Source organism: Hevea brasiliensis, chromosome 9 (assembly GCF_030052815.1).
Source record: "Hevea brasiliensis isolate MT/VB/25A 57/8 chromosome 9, ASM3005281v1, whole genome shotgun sequence".
In the NCBI taxonomy this organism is placed as follows: Eukaryota; Viridiplantae; Streptophyta; class Magnoliopsida; order Malpighiales; family Euphorbiaceae; genus Hevea; species Hevea brasiliensis.
The window spans coordinates 12,412,637-12,437,699 of record NC_079501.1 but is presented as its reverse complement, the minus strand read 5'-3'; the positions used below and the strand labels follow the sequence as shown (position 1 = coordinate 12,437,699).

At 34.7% G+C, this 25,063-nt stretch overlaps 3 protein-coding genes across 8 annotated transcripts; 2 read left to right on the top strand and 1 right to left on the bottom strand.

Annotated features, from left to right (window-relative positions):
* Window positions 1–5,785: 5,785 nt before the first annotated feature.
* Window positions 5,786–9,536, top strand: LOC110653335 (tubulin beta-6 chain). The gene is made up of 4 exons (XM_021808924.2): window positions 5,786–5,947; window positions 6,590–6,993; window positions 7,407–7,676; window positions 8,569–9,536. The coding sequence occupies exons 2-4, from the start codon at window positions 6,600–6,602 to the stop codon at window positions 9,243–9,245; spliced, it is 1,341 nt and encodes a 446-aa protein (XP_021664616.1). The 5' UTR covers window positions 5,786–5,947; window positions 6,590–6,599; the 3' UTR covers window positions 9,246–9,536.
* Window positions 9,537–11,315: 1,779 nt separating this feature from the next.
* Window positions 11,316–14,225, bottom strand: LOC110653336 (pentatricopeptide repeat-containing protein At1g11900). 5 transcript variants are annotated; one of them, XR_009151235.1, is made up of 5 exons: window positions 14,038–14,224; window positions 13,770–13,862; window positions 12,555–13,640; window positions 11,708–12,386; window positions 11,316–11,533 (listed from the first exon to the last, which is right to left on the bottom strand). XR_009151235.1 is itself a non-coding variant. In XM_058152920.1 (3 exons), exons 2-3 carry the CDS (start codon window positions 13,860–13,862, stop codon window positions 12,588–12,590), a joined length of 1,146 nt encoding a protein of 381 aa, XP_058008903.1. In that variant the 5' UTR covers window positions 14,038–14,225; the 3' UTR covers window positions 11,688–12,587. The 5 variants fall into 5 exon arrangements, 1 of the variants encoding a protein (XP_058008903.1); XR_009151237.1 differs by having other exon boundaries at window positions 11,862–12,386; XR_009151234.1 differs by having other exon boundaries at window positions 12,256–12,386.
* Window positions 14,226–14,693: 468 nt separating this feature from the next.
* LOC110653290 (protein APEM9) lies at window positions 14,694–23,407 on the top strand. Of its 2 annotated transcripts, none has more exons than XM_021808845.2 (7): window positions 14,694–14,851; window positions 15,223–15,399; window positions 16,504–16,581; window positions 16,876–17,158; window positions 18,082–18,440; window positions 21,924–22,107; window positions 22,878–23,407. In XM_021808845.2, the coding sequence occupies exons 1-6, from the start codon at window positions 14,760–14,762 to the stop codon at window positions 22,048–22,050; spliced, it is 1,116 nt and encodes a 371-aa protein (XP_021664537.2). In that variant the 5' UTR covers window positions 14,694–14,759; the 3' UTR covers window positions 22,051–22,107; window positions 22,878–23,407. The 2 variants fall into 2 exon arrangements, with proteins under 2 accessions (XP_021664537.2, XP_058008904.1); XM_058152921.1 differs by having other exon boundaries at window positions 22,868–23,407.
* Window positions 23,408–25,063: the final 1,656 nt, after the last annotated feature.

Sequence of the window (25,063 nt, the reverse complement as noted above, 5' to 3'; positions counted from 1 at the left end):
ATCCTTCTCATGTCTATATGTAGGATGTGATAGAGCTAAAAGAGAACTTGACATTTGAGGAGCAGCCTGTAGCCATAGTGGACTACCAAGTGAGACAGCTGAGATCAAAACAGATCCCTATGGTTAAGGTTTTGTGGAGGAGTCAGTCAGTGGAAGAGTGCACCTGGGAGTTAGAACGGGACATGCGTAGCAAGTACCCTTATCTGTTCAATGTATAATCATGTGCTTTATTCTGCCTTGTGTAAAATTCGAGGACGAATTTTCTGTAAGGGGGGAAGAATGTAACACCCCTGATTTTTTATATATTATTATTGGGCTTCGTGTCGGTATCCTCAATTCGCGGAAATTCGGCGGTTGTCCGGACTGTGAATTTCCGCCGAACAGACCACCGGAAAAGTTTCCAATTGGATCGAGGTTTTGGCTCTCGGGCATCCCGAGCGTTCGAAGTCGGAATCGCAAAGGTAAACGAACCTTTCTTTTTCGTAATTTTCTAGTGCTTAAATAGGATTGAAAATCCATAAAATATTCGTGGTAGCTTAGAAAATTACGATTCTTTTTGCAATAGCTTAGTAATATTTCTAAGGACCGCGGGGCCGAGTTTTATAATTTTTAGAGCTTATTTGAGCAGTTTTTGCAAAAATGATCAATTATAAGGACTAAATTGAAATTTTACATATTGTGATGAATGATTGATTTTATGTGCACAGGAGGGTCTGTGTGATATGATTGAGTTGTGTATATATGTATTGTGGATATAGAAGTGTGTTTTGATCCCTTTGCAGTTGGGTAGGTCCTAGGTATAGGGAGACTCGTAGGATTTACGACTTAGGACGTATTGGTCTTTTTCTTTGTTTGTATTGAGTCAAATTTATTAAATGATTATAATAAAAATTGTCGGGAGTGCAGTCTTTCTTCCTCCGCCTCAGTGACCACCGTCAAGTCTGTGAGTAGAATATTAATTTTAATTGTAATTTCGATATTATTATATGTTCAAGCATGTCCATGCATCACTTATATGCATATATTTATGTAGTTAAACTCTAGGCACGATTTATGTTGCATTCATAACTGTTGATGTGCCATGGATGTTGTTGTGGTAATTTGGAGCAGTGTGCGTGCATTGGCGTGCGTGTGATGTGGTGTGGACTATGGATAGGACGGGGTAGTCACGGCTTGAGTAATTCGCTGGGACCCGATCCTTCGAGGGGTAGTCACGGCTTGAGTAATACCCTCGATTTGGTTATTAAGTGGAAGTCCGAGCTTGAGTAATTCGCTGGCACCAGGTTGGATTTAAGAGAGCTGTATAGGGGATCAGCTCCCATATGTTATGATTGATACTACAGGGTGTGTGAGTGCTCCAAATTACCTTTTTGATGCTATGATGTGAAAATGTTGTTGATGTTGCATTTCACTCTACAGGGTGCATTAGTTTTAAATAGTTATAGGGATTATGGTTAAAATTGATATTTTACTCTCTGAGTCGAATGCTCACTCCTGTTCAAAAATTTTTACAGGCCACAGGAGGATATTTTTTGAGGTTAACCTGCTTTCTCCCTCGCAGGTCAATTATTACTGTTTGTATAAACTTGTTAAATCTTAGAATTTCCGCATGTGTTAGAAATGTTTATTTGATTTGGGTCTGTAAACTAAATTATTATTTTGGGGCCTGTAAACTTAATATGCTATGCATGTTTGATGGATTGGATGAAGGAGCTGAGCTCCCATTTATTTTTATGTTGATGAGTATGTGGAGGGTGAGCTGAGCTCCCCAAATGACTATATATTGTGTTTACAGGTCGGGTGAGTCAAAAACTCCCCGTTGGAAAGTCCATTTTATGGGGACTGTCCGTTTGTTTTCTTGAAATTGGGCCCAAATGGGCCTTAGAGTTGGGTTAATGAACAGTTAGGCTTACTACGGGCCTCGGGGGCTTTAGGCTGGCCCAGGTCCTAGTGCCGGTCCGGCCCATAGGTTGGGTCGTGACAAGTAAAGTGAAGACTCAAAGTGGGATTTTTGAGAGAGTGAATGTAGAATAGTTAGGTCGAACCACTATAAAAATTCAGTATTCAATTATATCAATCCTTACTCTTTAAATTTATGCAATTTTATTTCTGGTTGAATCATTTTTGCTAAGTTGAGAATTGATACAGTTTATTGTTAACTCTGCTGCATACTGAGATAATATATTTACTGTTGAATTTGCTGAGATCTAATGAAATTTGCTTACTACTATATCTGCTGTCAACTAATATAATCTGTTTACTGCTCTGTTTGTTGTGCTGTATTTTTATTTGATTACTGGAATTTTTACTGAGTACTAATATATCCTGTTAGATCAGTATACTGAATGCTTATAAGCCAACTTTGTATCAACTAATTATTTGAACAGTATTACACACATTTCACAGTAGAAAATTAAGTTAAGCTAAGCTGCAATTTTTCAAAAATTTTGAGCAATAATCAAAAAATTGTTTTATATCAAATTTACCCCCATCTTAGACATATTTTGAAACATCAACTATGTTAACATCAACATGCCATGTCAAATACAATATTAATATTAGCATGTTACATTAGCGACACAAATTCTTAAAGTGCTAACAACGCAATAGTTCAATAATCAATTTATTACGATTTTTTTAATTATTAAATTAAAAAAATGTAAAAGTATAAAATAATCATACTCTCCCTTATTTTTTAACAACAATTCTTATATATATATATATATATATATATATATATATATATATATATATATAAATGAAAAAAAAAAGATTATATTGCAAATTAAAGCTTGACCCCAAATTGATTAATTAAATGACAATAAATATAAAAGAAAATAAATATTTATTATTTTCATGCTTTTCATAATTGTGATAGATGTAAAATGTCATCGAAAATAAGAAGGTCGTTGATTTCTGGACCAAAATTAGCAAGTTGCTATTTCGATCCACAAACTAATTAATTCACTGAAATTTCAAAGTTCAATAACGGAATAAAGCCCCAGTCAATTAAAATGACTTAATGCTAACGAGAATTTAGAGTGCTCAATTATGCTACATTTAACTTTACATGTTGGAAGCTAATTTACTGAAAGAGTATAAATATCCTTTTGTGAAATAACAAAAAGTAAAAAATAATTGAAAATTTTATACAAAACAATAAAAAATATTAATTAAAAAAAAAAATCGAAGAGATCCACTTAAAAAAAAAAAAAAAAAAAAAAAAAATATATATATATATATATATATATAAAAGTAATACTTGGTGCAATAAATAAGGGAATCAAGGAAAGGAAATGGCGCATGTGTTATTAATACAAAGAATAGTGTGAAAGATATTCTGGCATTATTATTATTAAAATTATTATTGATAAAATTATTTTTTAAAATATATTAATTAAAAAATATTAAAAAATAATTAAAATTTAAATTTAATTATAAAAATATTAAAATAATAAAATAATTTTTTTAATAATATATAAAATAATATTTCTATTTAAAAAAATATTTTTAAAGTCTGAAATTTAATACTAAATGGAGCTATAATGTGAAAGAAAATGGTGAAGACAGCTGGGCCTAGCTATGAACCTACTTGCAACATATAGACAGAGAATCCATGTGACGGACTTCTGTCTCATCTCTGATGCATGATTGCTGCCAGGAATGAGTGAAAACATAAACTCTTGTGACCAAATAAAACGGTATGCCAATGTAATTAAAATATTTTTAAAATTTCATATAAATTTTATTCATTTTGATATTATAATTTACTGACTAAAATTAAAAAAATATTTTAATTTTATTTTTATAAAAATTAAGATGTATTATAAAAATTTTATATAAATCGAGAGATTTATATATTTAATTAAATATTATTATTATTATTATTATCCTGGTAATATGCATCATTAGTTGTCAATCATGAAAAACCTGTATTTAGATCAACAATCGCAATTATATTTTAGACATCACATGACCATCTTCCTGACCGTGATACAATGCTTGACTCAAAATCTAAGCAAAACATAACAAATTCTTGCACAAAATATAAGACTCAAAATAAAACAACTCTCTTTTTTTATATATATAATTTTACTATAAAAGTAAAAAAAAAAATTGTTATTATATTAATCAGACATATTTTATTTATATCTTTTATTTCATCATTAGATTTTACTTTAGTAATTTATCTAATAACAATTATTTATAAAATAAAATTTATTTTAAAAATTATTAAAATTATCTATTAATAAATAAGATAATTGATTTTTATTTTAAATTTCACTGTCCAATGAATTAAATTAGAATTTACTGATTAATTTTAAATATTAAATACACATGTAATTTTTTTTATTGTGAGAAGGAAAAAATTTTGGATGGTAACTAAGTTAGGTTATGGATATATTGAAATTGGAGTGAAGTGAATGCGATAATGTGAATTGGAATGAGGCGAGAGTGGTTGACAGGTCACATCGGCACATCATTGTCTCGTGTGGGCCTTCCAGCTAGGTCCCTCTCCCACCCGTTTCACTAATTCAATGCAGATGCACCCAACAAATCTCTTATCTCTTTTTTCTCTTATCTCCGTCTCTTATTCTTCTAAGGTAAACAATTATTCTTACTTAATTTATGTGTTCAATTATAGATTCAGGCAAGAGACACACTTGCTTAACACTTCAGGAAAGAGAAAACTTTCATCTTGATATATATTTATTTTACAATAATGACGCTTAACCCTTTGAAAAAAATAATAATAATAATGACACTTAACCAATATAAATGGACATAATACCTTCTCTCTTTCTAAACATGCGCAGCCAATAGCCTTACTTGACCCTCCCACCTCGTTTTTAGGAGCTACTCGTGAAATGATATTCCTGTACTATTTTTCCTAAGCAGTAAAATGATGGATAATTATTAAATAATTAAAAATATTAAAAAATAATATTTTTTTAAATTTAATAAAATAATTTTTTATTCTTAATTATAAAGAGATAGGACTCATGATGTGTATGTATGATGACATCTAACAATCTCTTTAAATTGATAATTTCAGTTTCATAATCAATTTTGGGTTTTATTCTTCATTTGAGGCAGAGGCCTCTAGCAATGTTGCAAGGGCTAAGTATGGCACAAGCAAATTGACATACTCAACTTCGTAAATCAACAAAATCTCTCGCAGATGATCCATAATTGAAAAATAATAAAAAATTACAATTTAAATTGAAAATAATATTTAAAATAAAACAACAAATAGAGTCTGCAAAGCTATTATGATTATGAGCGCCAAAAATCAATGAAAGAGCGCCAATATGACAATATCAATCTCCATTTGAATATTAATTATAATAAAAATTTTTGCATTTCAAATTGAAAAGTTACTAAAAATATTGATCCATTATTATTATTATTATTATTATTATTATAAGAATAACTTACGATGCATTCTGCATTCATACAAAAAAAGGTGGGCCGGATCATAAAGGGACCCACAATGGAGCCCACTTCCCCGTTTCTGCCGTCGGGGGACTGATTTTTTCCAGTTTACATCCAGTCCACGTGGCGCCAGGAAATTTTGGCCACCCACCGCCTCTACAGTGAAAGGCTGTAAGATAATTTCAAGGGAGGCCAATACCGTCAAAGAAAGAAAAAAAGAATTCAAAAAGAAAATATATTACATCAGTCAAATCGGACCAACATCCATACCGTTCAAATATCCCCATCCAACGGCTTCAACGGGCCAAAACAAAAAAGGAGGGAAATAACATTAGCTGTCAGATCTCATGGCCTTGCCCTATGTATTGGTTATATAACCGCACATTTCATGCCCAAAACATCTGCCTAGCACCCCACGTTTATCACTTCCTCTTCTTACTCGATCAAGCCTCACTCGGGCCCGATCGCCAGAAACTTCTCATTTCCACCCACGGTCGCCGGTTACTCGACGGTGAGTTTCGCATTCTTAGATCCGATACCTGTTTCGAGTTTGAATTCTGTTTTGGATGCCTGAGAAAACAGAGGAAGCGAAGTGAAATAATTGAAACTTTATGTTTTGAGGTTCTATTTACACTTTATTGAGTGAGTGTTTATGTTTGCTTACTTGAATTCAATCTTTCCTGCATTTCTGCGGCAGCTAAACAGTCAAGATCTGATTATGCTTGTTTGCTTATCTTCTACTCGAAGCTTAGTTGAATGAATTTGTTCTTCTCTATAGAAAATTTTTCTTCAATTTTCTTAGAAACTGCTGTTGATTTAGTTTAAATTTCTTTCTAAATCCAGATTTTCGTGATATCAAATAGTCTCCGATCTAAATTCTATGTTCTATTTTGCAGTTGGAAGATTTTTTTTTTGTCATTGAATTCATAGAAATTTTCTTCAAATTAAGTGAATTTTGATGTTCTGTTTGCGTTCACGTAATTAGATTTATTCCATTCCTTTCTTTAAAGTGTTCATTATTTTTTAAAATATTCAGAGATCCTTTTTTTTTTTTTTTGTTCACATTATTGTTTTTCTTTTATGCGTTTTGCTGCCAAACGGTTTAAGTAAAGGATTGGAGTTCTGAAATTATTTCGATGTCTTTTGTTTTCAGAGAAGCAAAAATGAGAGAAATCCTTCACGTTCAAGGTGGACAATGTGGTAATCAGATCGGATCCAAGTTCTGGGAGGTTGTTTGCGACGAGCACGGCATTGACCCAACTGGAAGATACACCGGTTCCTCTGATCTGCAGTTGGAGCGCGTCAATGTGTACTACAATGAAGCCTCATGCGGGCGATTTGTCCCTCGTGCTGTGCTTATGGATCTTGAGCCTGGTACCATGGACAGTGTGAGGACTGGTCCCTATGGTCAAATCTTCAGGCCCGACAACTTTGTGTTTGGGCAGTCTGGTGCTGGAAATAACTGGGCCAAAGGGCATTACACTGAGGGAGCAGAGCTGATTGATGCAGTTCTGGATGTTGTGCGGAAGGAGGCTGAGAACTGTGACTGTCTTCAAGGTATATTCTTGTTTGGGTTGTGTTCTCAATTATTCTTTAATCCAATTGTTAGGTGTAGGATCTACTTGTGGACGACATAAAATTTCGCTTATGAACTCCTATTATACCTTTTGAAAAGTTATCCATTTCCAACAAAATGTGTTCCTTCAATAAGCTCTCTGAAGTGCTTTTACAAAAGAAGTGAACTCGAGAAATTGCAATTTCTGATTATATGTTTCCTTGGAACAAATTGATTTTTCCATTTCTTGCTTTTTGTAGTTAAGAAGTGTTTTGGCCCTTGAACACGGATGAACTCAAGTCCTATAATTTCTTAAACTAAAATGAAAGGACTATGCAGTTTGTCATAGTAATTGAGCTTTGTTTGTCATTTGAATTATAATTTATTCCTTTTTATTTGCCCTCTGTTTGTGTAGGTTTTCAAGTTTGCCACTCACTTGGTGGTGGAACTGGTTCTGGAATGGGAACTCTTTTGATTTCTAAGGTCAGGGAGGAATACCCTGACAGAATGATGCTCACTTTCTCAGTATTCCCCTCACCCAAGGTTTCAGATACTGTTGTCGAGCCATACAATGCCACCCTTTCTGTGCATCAATTAGTTGAGAATGCTGATGAATGCATGGTGCTGGACAACGAGGCCTTGTATGATATCTGTTTCAGGACTCTCAAGTTAACGACTCCCAGCTGTAAGTGAATCTTAGCTTTATGTTCCATCAAAAGTTTTATGTTCTATTTTAAGTGTTTGTCATTTATGCAAATCTAAAGCATGTTTAGCTAGACAACAAATTGCAATTTGGTCAAATTTTGGCAGATGCTTTTGGGACAGAAGACTTTATTGTCTGAACTTATTAAAAATAAATGGTTGACGCACGCAACCTTACTCCTATTTTGCAAAGAGTTCATTTTGGAAAGAGTTTGTTTTCGTGGCTCAAATCTGTAACCTCCGGGACACAAATGGGATAAAATATTGGAAAAGTAATTTATGTAGTTGTATAACTAATTCAGGATTAGTGGTTAATTTAATTGAGTTTTATGAAAACAATCTGATCAAAGGGAAAAAGGAAATATTTAGAACATGGGAGTTCTTTTTCTTTTTTTATTGGATTTCCACTGTCTTTTCACTGCTGCATCAGTTTGCCCTGATTAGCCTCTGCCTTGGGGTAGCGGCTATCAGATTCTTGGTTGCATGGTTACATTTTCCACCACTGGAGAAGGCATTGGTTACTGTTGCATTTAATATTTTTACCTACTAGTTGCTTCTCTCATGTAATGGTTGCTTCGACTATTCATTAATGATAACTGTTTAAAAGTTGTGAGCTGTGTATTGAATAAGTTTGGTACTGAATGTTGATATCATTACAATCTTGTATAGCTTGAAATGCTTTGTGGATTCTCAATAACAGAGCTCGTAATTTTCTCAAACGTGTCTATTTTCTAGTCGGCAGGCATTTACTCTGGTTGATTTTGTGTTTCTTTATGTGAATTATTCCATGTTTTCTTCACTGATTTTTTTCATATTGTCTGTTGCATAGAGAGGTAGAAGCACTAAATTAACTTTGGCTTGTTGATTTGTGACAGTTGGTGATCTGAACCATCTGATCTCTGCAACTATGAGTGGGGTCACCTGCTGCCTTAGGTTTCCTGGTCAGCTTAACTCTGATCTTAGGAAGCTTGCTGTGAATCTCATCCCCTTCCCCCGTTTACATTTCTTTATGGTTGGATTTGCGCCTTTGACATCACGTGGTTCCCAGCAGTACCGAGCACTAACTGTCCCAGAACTTACCCAGCAAATGTGGGATGCCAAGAATATGATGTGTGCTGCAGACCCACGCCATGGGCGCTACCTGACTGCCTCAGCCATGTTCAGGGGCAAGATGAGCACAAAAGAAGTGGATGAACAGATGATCAACGTCCAAAACAAGAATTCCTCTTACTTTGTTGAGTGGATCCCTAACAATGTCAAGTCTAGTGTCTGTGATATTCCTCCTAAGGGACTTTCTATGTCATCAACCTTCATTGGTAACTCAACCTCAATCCAGGAAATGTTCAGGCGTGTTAGCGAACAATTCACAGCCATGTTCAGGAGAAAGGCTTTCTTGCACTGGTACACTGGTGAAGGCATGGATGAAATGGAGTTCACTGAGGCTGAGAGCAACATGAATGATCTTGTGTCTGAATATCAGCAATACCAGGATGCCACGGCTGAAGACGAGCTCGACTATGATGAAGAAGAGGAAGGGGTTGCTGATATGTAATGAACTGTGGAGAGGTCCCTTTACCATGTGTCCATGTCTTTTACAGCATATGATGTCTAAAATATCTCTCTGCTTTCTGTTGAACGTGGGAGAATCTTTTCAAAGTTCGAGTAGTCTGAAGAGAGTTGAAAAAGTGCCCATATTAGCATGGGTGAATATTTCTAGTCGTTAAAAATTAGTGATGTGGGAGATGAAGAAAGATGTTTTGTATTTGTGTTGATGTTCTTATTCTGCTTTGTTCTCATTTTCATATTCCTACAAAGATAATGAAGTTTTCGAGTCTTTGAAGCCTCCATGTGCATTTCTTTTTATCTATCCAACTATTAATAATTCTTTGATTTAAAAAAAAAAAAAAAAACCTATCGGTAATTAAGTGATTGTTGGTTAGGTTGGTGCGCTTGCAGTTAGGGAACCCCATCTGATTGGGCTGGTGGAACAACATTGAATCATTGATGAAAAAAAAAAACTTCTTCTGGTCATCCAGAACAGCTGTTCCCACTTGTCATCATTGTCATGTAGTGTCTGGTCCAAGTCAGTAAAGCTGTATGCTTGATAGCTGTGTGTTGAGCAAGTGGCTGCGTAATGCCAAGCCCAGCAGGAAAATATGGATCAAAGGGTTAAACCCACCTCTCTAGCATACATGAAATCAGGTTATCCTTACGAATGGTATACAGCCATTAAGATGACATTGTCTTCATTCTGCAAATACAAAAGTTTGGTTGCTTGTGGTCACTTTTTAGCTTTTGATAAAATATGAATAGTAATCAGTGAACAACATCAAAGAAAAAAGGACTTTGCCCCTCATTCTGAATGTGTTCTTTTAACTCTATAGATGGGATCCACTCGACCGTTTTTATCATTAGAAAGATATAGCAATCGGATGCTAAAGTTTATGTGAAAATTCTGGATTGCAATTTCCATGACATTCTTTTGAATCCTGATGAGCTTGCGAATCTTATACCAAGCTCTTTTGCCAATGATGCCAACAATTACCAGAATAAAACGCCAGAATAGCAGGTGAACTCCAAAAAATGCGGAGGTTCTCAATTCAATTCATGTTGATAATAATAACTATGCATGTATATAAAGGGTTCCCCTGCATTGATCTCACTATCAAATTTAACATTTCTGTCGTGGAGAGTTGGGCATTCACCATCTTTTTGATAAAATTTATTTTATATATGATAAAAGAGTTTGGGCTTTCTTCGAAAAAATAAATAATTTTACAAAATTAAATCATCTTATTATTAGTAATTTTGAAGTATATAATCAAAAGCATAATCAAGAAAGAAGTTGATTACATATAAAATTTTAATATTTGTTACTTTATATTTTAAATATATTACAATAAAAACAAGAAAATCTGCACGATGTACAATGAACGACTAGTATACGCAAAATTGAGTTCAAAATCTGTCTAATAAAATGAAAACTCATATTATTGCAATATTTTAAAATTTTACTTTTTAAAATTTATTAAATAAAGACATAAATTAAATAAGAAAGAAAGATAAAAAAAAAAGTTAATAACTTGGTAGAGATGGAATTGAAGAATCCATTATCTATAAATAATTTATACATGCATTTCAGTTATGCGCTATTACTCTAATAGGGTGATGGCTTGGGTTCAACGGTTCAGGATTTTCAGTGCATACCGTAGAAAAAAGAAAACCGATTAATGTTACAACACAAGGAATAGAAGAATCTTACTTGATTTTTTGGGTGCACACTTTTGGACATTGAAACTTAAGAATGTTCTTTTCAACTAGTTATTGCTCTCCACTATTTTTTTTCATTATTATTTATTTCACTTAGCTATTTGATTATTTCCCATCTTAATTTTATTTGTTTATTATAGATCACCATTTCAAGATTATTTATCTATTTTTGATTATTTGACTATTAATTTTGTTGTTGATTATTGTTGCCCCATTAATAATTTGTCATATTTGTTTCTCGTTTTCAAGATTTTAGACCTGCCAAATTCATTTTATTCTTCAGATTCCAGGTGAGAGTTCATGAATAATTGAATATATCAATTCCTGACTGGGAAATGCAATAAGGGATGAGTTTATCATAACAGTCTGAAAAAGTACGGTTGCGTGATAAGCAATGCCAAGAAAAAGCTCTGTTTCTGAGTTTAAACGTTTTAATACAATAACACAAACAAATCCCATGTGCAGGTCCACATATATCTAAAGCTTATTCCATCAAGTTCCAGAGCACCAAGCACATTAATTCAAGGCACTGTATTCAAATACTCAAAATGCACAAAACTGCTTCATCTCCTGCAACAAGAAAGACAAGTAATGCAGCAAAGTAGGTTAATAAAATGTAGGAGAAAAGAAAAAAAAAAAAAAAAGAGGAAAAAAGTACGGAAGAAAAAGTGTAGAAGACTGTCTCTCATAAGAGAGGAAGCTTAAAAAGTCAAGGAAATAATCATATCAACAAACCGTACTCACGTTGCGTTTAAATCAACTCAAATAGAAGCTCAAAAAGATGAGGAAATAATCCCCTTAACAATCAAAGAAGCTCCTCAGCAAACACACCCAAAAACTTAACAAATACTGCCAATCCAAAACCTGAACTCCAAGGCCAAGCAAACACATACCCTACCTTTAAAATTCAAGCCCACAACAAGGATCAAAATTCAGCCCCAAAAACAGATGCAGTCCACACATTTCTGTTACCAACACAATCCCAGCAAAATCAGCATACCTTGCTTTCAAAATTGGAGCAAATACCAACAATTTTCATAGGAGTTCAGAAAACAAGGGAAAGTCTCTGAAACTCAACCAAACTCTCAACCACACTACAAATAAGCAACTAATAGTATTACTAATAACCCATTCACAACTCAGCATAAGCCACAGTTTAATCCAACAATTCAACAGCAGCAAAGAACCCCAGAATAGCAGCAACTGACATTGGCACAAGCAAGTAACATCAACCAGAGAATCCATGAGGCAAACAAGAGACAAAATAAGGACTAAGGAGACTGTAAACTGGCCTGTTTCTTTACTTCATTTTTGGCTACAGCATCCCTATCTTTTGATGTTTCCTTGCATGTTACTTCTGAAGTTTGAGCTACACTTCCTTCACTGATAGCAGGCCTTAAAATCATCTCCACCATTGGAACAGCTGAGAATCATAAACACAAATGACTACCAAATTTATAGGCTGGAAAAAAAGTGGAATAATTAAACTCTAATCAGGAAAAAGAGTTTGTAAAATAGAAAAAGATAAGATAGAAAGAAGTTTAACTAAGAATAGAAGGAAGTTTCTAAGATTTCCATGACTTGTACATACTCTCAGTGCCAAAATAACAGAACATTGCGTGCTTTACCGCCTGCCTTTACGTTTGAAATCCCTTGGACCAGCCAGATTTGGAAGAGATGCTTTCATCTCCTCCAAAAGGGCCATAGCCAGGTCCACCTTTCCCATTTTCTTTAAACTATTGATAAGTGATCGGTATATATAGATTGATGGACGGATCTGCTTTGTCTTCATCTCTCTAAATAGTTTCAATGACTCCTCAATATTCCCTGATCGGCCAAAACTCTGAATTAATGCAGTATATGTAAGCAAATCTGGTTCAATTCCACTCTCACCCATTTCCTTCATGTACACTAAACACAAATCCAACCTTCCAGCCTTCTGCAACTGGTTTAATAATGTATTGTAAGAAATGAAATCTGGAGAAATTCCTGCCTCCTTCATAGAACCAAATTGAAGGAGCATTTCATCAACCTGGCCTGCACGACCTAAAATATCCAAAACAGTATTATACGTGATCAAATCTGGCTTGCACCTCAAATCTTTTATCTGATCATATATCAGCAGGGCTTTGTCAAACTGCCTACATTCAGCAAAGGCAAAGATGATTCTATTCATAACCATCGTACTTCTAGGAAATGTCAGCTCTGATACATCTCTAACAAGTCTCAGTAACAAGACATGATCATTTGTGTCCATAAAACCCTTGGCAAGAGTAAGATAAGAAGTCAATGGCAAAGAATCACGAGACATTACAAGATCCTTGAAAACTTGGGACAAAATTTCAATCTCAGGTTTTTTGCCTGCTGCTGCCAAAACAAGATTATAAGCATTAGGGCCAAGCAGGATGTTCTTATTCCGCAAAAATTGCAACAATCTGGCAGCAATAGAAATATCTCCGGCTTTGCATAGCTTATCAAGATAAGCAGTACAGATTTCTTCAGTGGACCTTGGAGCATCTTCAATGGCAGCAAGAATCTGATTCAAGTTTCCTTCTGCGGCCTCATCATCTAGAGATGTCTGGGTTCCAATTAACTTATAATTGACAAAAATTTCAGTAATACCCACAGCAAGTGGCGAGGTCCAAGGGAAACCAACTGGGATGGATATCATACAATTCTGTATTAGAGGTATAATCATCAATTTCTTTTTTTTTTTAATTAAAAATAACTTATAAAAAAAAAATCCCAGTTTCCAAAAGTGCCAAACAAAAAATATTCCTAAAAAATATAGAATAAAAAAAAAAACCTTTCTGGGCAGAAACCGGATTCTTTGAGGACAAAAAAGAAGCAGCCTAGAGAAAAAGAAGTGTCTTCCAAGGGTGCCAACCAAAATCCTCATCTGGTTAAGAGATAATAACAATAACAATGATAAAAGGTAAGCACGGGCTCTTTCAATAATCAATGAAACGTATTATCAGACAGCAAAAAAAAGGACAATGGCGCAAATGCAAAAGCCCTTATTCTTATATGGGATATTAGCAAATTATCTCGAAAATAAATGTTACTCCACACACCTTAGGAAGATAAACAGAAAGCGAGATGAAGGGATTTGTCCCTTACTTCGCCACCGTTGCCGGGCGGAATTTCAGTTAGCCGGCTACTGTCTCAAACAATAGGACGCCGCCACGTGAGGTTGAGAAGGCTTCGGAAGGACAAGGGAACTCATTCGCGAGCCGGGATGTTCTTACGGTGAATGGGCGTGGACTGCTCCATATAACATTTGGTTTTGGGCCGAAGTCCCAAGCTGGGCTTATCTCGGTCCCCTAATTAAAATTTTAATTAATTTTGAAATATTAATTAAATTAAATCAAAATGAAAAATTAAATTTAATCAAAATTATTCGCTATTATATTCAAATTAATAAAAATATAATATATATTTTATATTATTAATTAATAATTTAAAAATAAAAATTAAATTTAATCAAAATTATTCTTGATTATATTCAAATTAATAAAAATATAATATATATTTTATATTATTAACTAAAAATTAAAAATTTATTAATTTAATTTGACTATTTGGTTATAATTAAACATTATATATTTTATATTTCTCCTTGAAATTCAGAATTAAAAAACACTTAAAGAAATTTTTTTTAAATAATTAGTAAAAAAAATTAAAAATTTATTTTATTTAAAATTTAATTTTAAATAATTTTAATATTTTTTATTAATAGCTAAGAGAGTGCTTTTACGCCTGCAGCTTTTCCTTTTTTCTTCACTTCTCATTATACATGGAGAGAGAATCGCGCGATATTCCGCACACGGAGATGGCTGTGACGCACACAAACGCAGCAATTTGGGAAGAAATCGAACGTTCTGAGAGGTAATTCTCTCAATCTCTTTCGGGTCTTCCTAATTTTGGTAATCTTCAGACTGTTTTGCAGAACCGAGAATTAAAAATCCAGACCATGGAATGATGGGCTTTAATTTGTATGTGCATGAATACGATGCACTATAAATTTAGCAATCAGATAATCTATTCAAGATTAAATATTTCAAGAAGAGTCTCAGCTCTATATAAGTCACGCTATTGTTTGAAGATAGATTTGATTATCTACCCCATTTTGACTCCTTGATTATGGGTTTATGTGTTAGAATGCTACTCTTCAAGGATGTGCAATTTAATTTGGTTTTACTCAGTATAATACGTATATATATATATATATATATATTATTTTATTTTATTTTTTTCAGTTACCTTGTTGCCTCTATGTATGAGGAGGCTGCATCAATAGGTTCCTCAGTTTTAAAAAAAATATGCGAGAGCAAGAACAATAACTTGGCCGATCAAGACATGGAAGGATTTGAGTTGCATGACATGATGATATCAGCTGGTATGGTGTTGGTTCAGTCCTTGAACCAACTGGGCAGGTACCCACTTTACGGTTTACGCTTTTACTATTTCTTGTTAAGATGTCAACTTGTTTTATTTTATTTATTTATTAATGCAAATGGTAAAATGTCTTGGAATTGCAACTATAAATGGTGCAAGTTCCTGTCTTTCCCAATTCTCCTTATAGGACCTTCCTTGCTTGGGAAGACTGTCAATGGTACAGTGTCCTTGCTGTTAGCTATGGGAATTGATTATTTTTACTCGATATATCAGATAACTATTGCAAATTGCTGGGATTAGGAACTTATTATTGTTGTGACTTACTAAAGTTGTAACATAGTTGCAATTCAAAGTTTGAAGAATGGGATAAAAATTGATGGCTGGCTAGTAATTAAGCATGTATTTCCAACTCGCAAAGGAGTTTTGTCTTAATGCTAATGGTGCAATGGACCATGTATTATGTCGGGATGTTGCCAAATATATTTTGGTGAGACAAAATGAATTAGTAGTGAGAAGTAAGCTTAGTGGAACCATGCAATTGGCAATTGGTAGTTTTCATATCTGCACAATTGGGTTATATTAATTAAGAAGTTATAGCAATTTCAACAATCTTTGATACTTATTTCAATTTTCATAGCGATCATTGGATTTCATTGACCTAATTCATACATTTCAAGCAACATATGCTTATGTTGTTTTTGTCACTTTTCTTAACTGCATTAATTTCTATATCATTGTCTGCATTGTTAGCTTTTATCCTGATCAATTGCTTGTGCAGCTATGCACTGAGTGGGGTAGGTTGTGACTTGTGACAAAGGTTAGCGAAAATTGAGTAAAGGTAGATTATTGTATTGGAAACCATTGAGTGTTGAATTTGTAGAACAGCCTTGGGAGTGGGATGTCTTACCTAAGAATGCTGTTTCAAAACTTGCATTATATGTGGTGTGTTATGGGATCATAGTCTTGGAACGGTGTCTATTTCATTCATCATATAATCACAGAGGTGTGACCCCTTCTTGATCGTATCTTTTCTAAACATTCTTAATCTAAGTGCTGGACTTGCAGGGCATATAGAAGTACATACATTGCTGAATGCTAAATGGCACTATGAAACTATAATAAATTATTTGGCTATTATGCAGGGCATCAGACATTTTGAATGAGCTCAAAGCACTGTTCATGTCTGCAGATGCTATCCCTGTTCAAATTCTCCGTATTGGGTACTCTTCCCTGTTTGACCCATCACTTTTTATTATTTCATATTCAGATTGAATCATGTTAAGAATTTGTCGAGGGATTTTCATTTTGCATACTTAGTGGTTGTTTGATATTTGATATGTTTACAAGTTAGCTAGTACTAAACCCATATCAAAATTCCCGGTTTTATCTGTTTCTTTATTGTGGAATATTTGCCTTAAAAATTAGTTTGAAATTATCAATGGTATAGCAGATGCCTTTGGACAAGGTAATTCCTATATGTAAAGGAGTGTGAGTGTCAATTTTTTATTTGCCAGGGCATGCTTTCAGATATCAGAAGGTTTATCTTTAGGCGTCAGAGAGTTTCTTGAGGAGTTCCTTAGCAAGTGGCATTTTGTTGATGGAAGATATGTTCTTGTTGGTGCACATGTAGATACCAATGTGCAGAAAGGATGTGATGAAAGGAATGTTTTAGGAGTTGATGAGTATATGGAGGTTGTTGAAATCTATGCTGTCACACTTCTTGGTAAAACTTTGAAAGATCTTGACTGTGCAATTGCTTGGGTTGAGAAAGAAGCAATGCCTGAGGAAGGACGGCAGGTAAATTTTAAACTTTTGCATTTATATTTATTTTAGCCACTTTTTATTGCTTGACTGGGGTCATGCCTACACACATGCTAGTCTTCTTCTTCTTCTAAGTTATGCATTTGCATATTTATATGGATCGGTGTTGCATGCTTTTGCTCACATTCATAGATAGATAGTTGGTCTGTGCAAGTGATTGTTTAACTCTGATTGAAAATAGAATGTTAACATAAAAGTGTAATTTTATGAGCATATCTACTTGATACGTGGATGAACTTCATATTTTTGACTTGTATGCTTTGCTTCCTGAAGCTGTGCTACAAATTTAGGTCTTCTAGAATTTTTATCAATCTTAATCTTAGTGCTATTATGACCATGACTAAAGGCATAGTACTTTATGGAAAATGATTATTTTTTTTTTCTCTTTAAATTCATTTTAATATTGGCCTAAAAATACATGCTTATCTGCATAATCCACCAGTCTACTCTAGTGCAACCACTGCTATTGCTCACTGAAATATGCTTAAAAAAATAGTTGAAATCATGAAAAATTTTGTTGAATGCACTTGTACAAAATTGTTAGCTGACATGAAGTGTAGAAAATAAGGTAAGCAAACAGGTCTGACAGTAATTTCAAATGGAGACGTCTGAACTAAATTGTGAGAATTAAGTGCATGTGGAATGTACTGTTGACTCTGATACTGTGTATGTGTGCATCACCGTATACGTGTGTGTGTGTGTGTGTGTGTTTTCCAGTCCATTGGAACCTATCCAGACCTTGAAATATGAATTATATTTTTCTTTTTCATGAAATCATCAAATTCTATGTCCTTTAACTGGATGTTATGTCCTACACTGGAGTGATGTCTACTTAGAATTACATGCACACTTCTACTAGCATACTGTACTATCTTCTTATTTACTAGTTCTTCTCCTAGGGACTTCTAAGAAGATTACACTCCTTGTACTCTGTCAAAGCCAGCAACTCATCCCAAGGCTCGTCAGTGTTGCTAGAAAATAAGCAAGAAGCTCACAATTCATCATCAAAAGAACTTAATGTTTCTGAAGGGTATTCTGAAGTTTTGAAAACCAATTACCTGCCTAATGGGGAGAATACTACAAAACAGGGAATTTTGAAATTGTCCAGGCGCATAGACCCATGTTTTTGGTGGTTCCGTACTATCAATTTGAAGTTTGGTAATTTGCAATTAGTCATAACCAATGGGAAGATTTTTCTTGGATGCTTGATGATTCTTGTGTATTACCTTCTCCGAAGGAAGCAAGCTACTTTAAAAAGGTAAGATGTCTTGTTCCTGCTATTTATCATCCATGTCTTTCATGTCAGTGATCACAAAGGGATCCATATCCCTTTGGATTTTTCATCATACTTGCTTTGTGGCCATGGCTAGACCTTACTTGTCACATGACACCAAAACAAGAAACAATTAATTGAGCTTCCTTCTTGATATTTTAAAAAAAGAACTGCTCAACATGAAGAACAATGATGGGTATTTATGTGGATTTGACTCATTGGTTGGTACTTGGGGACCAATTAGGAAGGAACAGGATAGGAGGAGGATCAGGATTGGTACTTGGAATGTTGGATCACTTACAGGAAAATTAATAGAGCTTGTGGATAACTTGGAAAGGAGAAGTGTGAATATTGCTTGCATTCAGGAGACTAAATGGGTAGGAGAGAAAAGTAAGGAAGTAGGTAATTCAGGGTACAAACTGTGGTTTACCGGAAAGGAGAGAAATAAGAACCGAGTGGACATAATCATAGACAGGACATTAAAAGACGCTGTGATAGCTGTGAAAAGAGTAGGAGATAGAATTATACTAGTAAAACTAGTACTAGAAGGAGAAACAATAAATGTAGTTAGTGCTTATGCCCCACAAATAGGACTAGATAGTGAGAGTAAATAAAGGTTTTGGGAAGATATGGATGATTTAATGCAAAGCATACCCAATGAAGAGAATGTTTTCATTGGTGGAGATTTGAATGGACATGTAGGAAGTGATAGACAAGGTTATGAGAATGTTCATGGAGGTTTTGGTTTTGGCAGTGGAAAAGGGGAGGGAAAAAGCATCCTGGATTTTGTTATGGCATACGACCTAATACTAGCAAATACCTACTTTATAAAAAGAGAATCACATTTAGTGACTTTCAAAATTGGGCAACATATAAGCCAAATCGACTTCCTCTTAACTAGGAAGACAAATAGAGCTCTATGCAAGGATTGCAAGGTCATTCCAGGAGAGGCTTTAACAAGTCAACATCGGTTAGTGGTCTTGGATGTCAAGTTTAGGAACAATTCAAGTAAGGTCAGAAGAAATAGTGTAGCTCGAACAAAGTGGTGGGAGTTCAAAGGAGTAAAGCAAGTGAAGTTCAAAAATGAACTTCTCGAGTCCGAAGCATGGAAGCTGGATATGGAGGCCAATAATATGTGGATACAGATGACATCAAAGATTAGAAAAATAGCTAGAAAAGTACTTGGAGAGTCTAAAGGACATGGACCACTCTCAAAAGAGAGATGGTGGTGGAATGAGGAAGCACAAAAGGCAGTGAAAAGAAAAAGGGAATGGTATAAGAAATTGCCTAAATGTGATAATAATGAGGCATATGAACAGTATAAGATAGCAAAGAAAGAGGCAAAAAAGGCAGTTAGTCAAGCAAGAGCACAGACCTTTGAAAAGTTATATGAGAACCTTGGAACTGAAGAAGGGGAAAAAGATATTTATAGATTAGCAAGGAGGAGAGAAAAGAAATGTCAAGATCTCAATCAAGTTAGGTGCATTAAGGATAAAGAAGGAAAATTGTTGGTGAAAGATGAGGACATTAAAGAAAGATGGAGAAATTATTTTAATGATCTCTTTAATAATAGTCAAAATGATAATAGCGTGAATATAGACTATAAAACAATAGAAAAAAAATGTGAATTATACTAGAAGGATTAGATCTTTAGAAGTAAAGGAAGCACTTAAGAGAATGAAAGTGGGTAAAGCCTGTGGACCCGATGGAATACCAATTGAAGTGTGGAAGTGTTTTGGTGATATGGGAGTGACATGGTTAACTAAATTATTTAATAAGATTCTAAACTCAAAGAAAATGCTTGATGAATGGAGGAGTATTTTAGTACCTATTTTTAAAAATAAGGGAGACATACAGAGTTGCTCAAATTATAGGGGAATTAAACTCATGAGTCATACTATGAAGTTGTGGGAGAGAGTTGTGGAGTATCGACTACGTCATGATACTTCTATCTCTCTCAATCAATTTGACTTCATGCCCGGTCATTCAACTATGGAAGCGATCTTTCTCATTAGAAACTTGATGGAGAAATATAGAGATATGAAGAAAGATTTACACATGGTTTTTATTGATTTGGAGAAAGCTTATGATAGTGTTCTAAGAGATGTCTTATGGAGTGTGTTAGAACAAAAGAAGGTATCTATTAGGTATATACAAGTGTTGAAAGATATGTATGAAGGAGCAACTACTATTGTGCGCACAATGGGAGGGGACACGAGATTTTCCAATCTCAATTGGATTACACCAAGGATCAGCTATAAGCCCCTACATTTTTACTTTAGTTTTAGATGAATTAATGAAACATATACAAGAAAGTATTCCTTGGTGCATGATATTTGCGGATGATATTGTTCTGATAGATGAGATGCGAGAATGAGTCAATAGAAAGCTAGTCTTTTGGAGAAGTACTCTAGAGTCAAAGGGCTTTAATTAAGTAGAACGAAGACAGAATACATGCATTGCAAGTTCAGTGAAGACCAAACTAGTGATAGGGAAGGAGTTAGTTTGGATGGAATGGTACTGTCCCAAAGTAATCACTTTAAATATCTCTGCTCAGTCCTTCAAGTAGATGGGGGATGTGAGGAGGATGTTAGTCATAGGATTAAAGCCGGATGGTTGAAGTGGAGACGTGCTACGGGAGTTACATGTGATCGCAAGATTCCTAATAAGTTGAAAGGAAGATTTTACCGTACAGTCATACGACCGGCTATGTTATATGGTAGTGAGTGTTGGGCACTGAAGGAATTGTATGCGTCTATAGATAAGAGTTGCAGATATGAGAATGTTAAGGTGGATGAGTGGCCATACTAGACTAGATAAAGTCCGTAATGAGAGTATTAGAGAAAAGGTAGGAGTGGTGCCAATTGAGGATAAGTTGAGAGAAGGGAGATTGAGGTGGTTTGGTCATGTGAAGCGTAGACATACGGAGGTTTCAGTTAGACAAGTAGAGCACATTAGGTTAGGTTAGATGATAGAAAGAAAAAAATGGGTAGACCTAAATTGACTTGGAGGAGAGTAGTACAACATGACTTAGAAGCATTACACATTTCTGAGGATTTAACCCAAAATTGTTTAGAGTGGAGAAAGCGAATCCATATAGCCGACCCAAAATTTTTGGGATAAAAGTTTAGTTTAGTTGATTTGAGTTGAGTTGAGTTGACTCATTGGTTGCTGCTTTCTTATTTGTAATTGAAACTTATTTTTGATGATTTGACTGACATAATCAGTCAGTTTGCTTTACTGTTATTTGAGCTGCTTAGCTGTGTGCTAAAATAGAAAACGTTAAGTTTAGCTTGCCAGCGTAGAAAGATGTGTCAAGCTGCAAACATGGAGTATCAACTTTTGAAACTGCCATCAGATATGGGTATCATATTGGATGCTTGATTGTTTACTGAATGCTAGTAATAGCAAGTATGTTCTCCCTCATGTTTTCGTGTCTAATTTAAGACAGAATTCTATATATGTCAGGATTGTTAGGAGACAGGTTTTGTCCTTAAAAAAGGCTTTGGTGGACTTATGGCAGCTCACATTTTCATACCAAGTAAACCCCCTAGCTGCTGTTCAACCTCTTCCTCCAACACGAGGTGGTCGATGACTTTTGACAAGGAAGACAACTATATCGAAGTTTGCCATTAATCTCCTTGTATAACTGGTATATTTTATACTCATCTTCTCATGGATGCCTTCATTTCCTCTTTTTCCTTGTCATTAACAGAATGATCTCATCCATATATCCTCATGGTCATATAAAACTATAAAGATAAGCAATACAATGTGTGTATGTATAGATAAATTACTAAAAACTGGAGACTTATCATAATATACACTTTGGTCTCTATTGTTTCAAAATTAGTAATTTAAGTCCTTATTCTACCATCATAAAAAAATGTAAGATTTTGAAAGACTCAAGTATTTTATAACATAACAATTTAGGAACTAAATTAAAATTTGAACTATTAGGGGTAAATGCGGTCTAATTTTTAATTGTTAGGGACGAAAGTAAGATAAGAAAAAAGGTCCAATGCTCAAATTCTATGGTAGAGAGCTGTTAACAAACCTCAGGGTATATACAATATATTATTTTGTAATTTATCATGTGTGAGTATATTCATGCATTTTGATTTTAATTTATCCAACAATGCATTTGTATCCCATAAACTAATCTTATGCGTGATAACATTCATGATTATATAGAATAAGAAAGCCAAGAAACGCAGTGACAAAAGTTCTTTTATTTTGGAAATTGGATGTTCATCTATTCATTTCTCTTTTCCTTACCCTTTTCCTTACCCTTTCTTTTCCTCTATAAGAAAATAATTATGTACTAAAACTTGTATGGTAGAACTTTTAGTCTTTTGTTTGGTGCTGTTTGGACCTCATATTTTTCCTTTAATCTCACCTATGAAGTCCAGTGCTTTGCAGGTTGTGAGATCAGGTCATTGATAGAGAAATAAGTGGTACCCGACCCCAACTTACTGAAGATATGATTGCTGTTTTTCCTATTTCGATATGATTATGAACTTAAGATGTCGAATTCTAATAGGAGTCGAGTTTACATGCAAGCAAGCCTTGGGTTTAGAATAGTGATTCAAGGGTTTCTTTTTGCTAATGGATACATTCGTGAGTATTGAGTGGACTTTTTATGAGTAAATCTCGTAATTATGGGCAATAACACAAGGGGGCAGTAAACTCCCAGATTCGATCCTGGATGGCTTAAGGGGATATGCTGCCACATTAAAAAAAATTGGGCTAATAATTAGCAAAATTCAAAGGTATAGGGTATTTTCTATTGTTTTTTCTATAATTGTCCGTGTACCCTCATTAACAAGAAGCTTCGTGAACATATTCAGCATGAGATTAAGTCCCTTGTGTATTTCTTCACTTAAGTCCCTCGTGAACATACTATTGATCTGGATGCTTATTGTTGAATGTAAAGTATCATTCAATGTCTAGTCTGAAAACGTTTTCTACTTTATATGAACACTGAAGTGCTTACCATTCATATTTTATCAGAAGCTTTTTGCAGAATGAATGCTCATCGGATTGACCCTATTTGATCAGGCATCAAAAACTATTTTAGGACTGTGCATATTTACCCGAGCACCTGTTCACTATATGCGCACAAATCAAGCATACTTGCTCGGCCTGACACAGCGTTACAATAATGATGATAAATTATAGCAGCTGATTTGGATGACTATGATGTTTCAACCATGCAGATGATTTGAAATCTTCTAGCTATAAAAATGACTTGAAGCATTCCAAGCGTAGAAATCTCGAGTATTCCCGAGCCAAGCCTCATTGATAGCAATTTTTGTCGTTTTACTTATCAATGCCCCCAGCCAAAACAGACTGGGTTTACCCAACAAGTGCAAGGCCTCAACCTAATCGACTATGACTAGAAAATTTCATTATCATCATAGTAATGAAAATTAGAGCAAGGCCAAGTTAGGAACATCAACAGACATATATAACATCTTTCTTTAAAAAATTAGGAAAACCCCAATAAAATTAGGTTTTCTTTGCACTGATTTTTATTTTTATGTCAATCTTTTAACAAATTTTACTTAAATTCAACATGCTTGAATATCTATGTAATTACTAACAAACAAAACAAAAGTTGATATTATAGCAAGTAGAAAGACTATTTTTTCCCAAGGAAACTGCGATGGACCATCAACGTTGAGAGTTGGTGTAGCCTTCATAACTGCAGCCACAAATTTTCCAGGAAAAGGCCTGTGATTGGGAATGTGACCCTCAACTTGAGGACTTGTGTGCTTCTCTTCTTCTGGATTTGATTGTGCTTGAGGTTTCTTCTTCTCAGAGTTAGGTATGGCAGAGCTTGTTGCCCTTGCCGTTATTACCCAAAACTGGACTTGAATCTTGTCTTTAGGCTTCCGAAACTTCAAAACTCGTCAGAAAGAATTAGAGGCTTTCCTCTCATCATCTCAGGATGCACTGGTGCCACAGGTAGGCTTTTCAGTTTTCTGGGTGGGCTATTAGGCGGCTCCATAGCGACCTTGGAAGATGGTGGTTTCTTCTTCTAGGTCTCAGGGACCTTGCAGTTGGTGGTGTTTCAGGTTCTTGGCTCATGAACCTAACCCAGCTATCATCTCAATCAGTAATTGAAGAACAGAGTAGAGAATAGAAGAGATGGGAAGAAGAAGATAGAAGGACATAGAAGCAGAGAAAGAGAGAGTCGAGAGAGAATAGCTCAACTCAATCAGTTACAACAAATAAAACTACTCCCCTCAGCTCTCTAGCTCTTAAGTCACAACAATGAACCCTCTGACTAGACGCTTTTAATCAACAACATTTGAAGATGGCCGAGAACAGCAATGTACATGGACGGAATTGTAAAAGAGTAGCAAGTGTATGCTGTGATCTCCCCACAGATAGTGAAGCAGGTGATCAGGATTGGTATCTCGAACGAATTTAAAAATGTGGCCAACAGTTATCATGTTCTGTGTCCTAATACATTATCATCTTGATAAGTGGTTAAGTTCTTGCAGCCATGGAGATTATGGCTGAGCAATTTCCTGGATCCCTTTCAAGTGCTGCTCTTTTACCTTAACTCCATGGTTGAGAAGTTCTAGTCCCCTTTCCAC

Coding starts and splice junctions, on each gene's coding strand:
- LOC110653335 (XM_021808924.2), top strand. CDS start 6,600: ATGAGAGAAATCCTTCACGTTCAAGGTGGACAATGTGGTAATCAGATC. Junction 6,994..7,406: donor GAACTGTGACTGTCTTCAAG/GTATATTCTTGT, acceptor CTGTTTGTGTAG/GTTTTCAAGTTTGCCACTCA. Junction 7,677..8,568: donor CAAGTTAACGACTCCCAGCT/GTAAGTGAATCT, acceptor GATTTGTGACAG/TTGGTGATCTGAACCATCTG.
- LOC110653336 (XM_058152920.1), bottom strand. CDS start 13,862: ATGAGGATTTTGGTTGGCACCCTTGGAAGACACTTCTTTTTCTCTAGG. Junction 13,641..13,769: donor TCCGGTTTCTGCCCAGAAAG/GTTTTTTTTTTT, acceptor CCTCTAATACAG/AATTGTATGATATCCATCCC.
- LOC110653290 (XM_021808845.2), top strand. CDS start 14,760: ATGGAGAGAGAATCGCGCGATATTCCGCACACGGAGATGGCTGTGACG. Junction 16,582..16,875: donor GTTCAAATTCTCCGTATTGG/GTACTCTTCCCT, acceptor TTTATTTGCCAG/GGCATGCTTTCAGATATCAG. Junction 17,159..18,081: donor TGCCTGAGGAAGGACGGCAG/GTAAATTTTAAA, acceptor TTCTTCTCCTAG/GGACTTCTAAGAAGATTACA.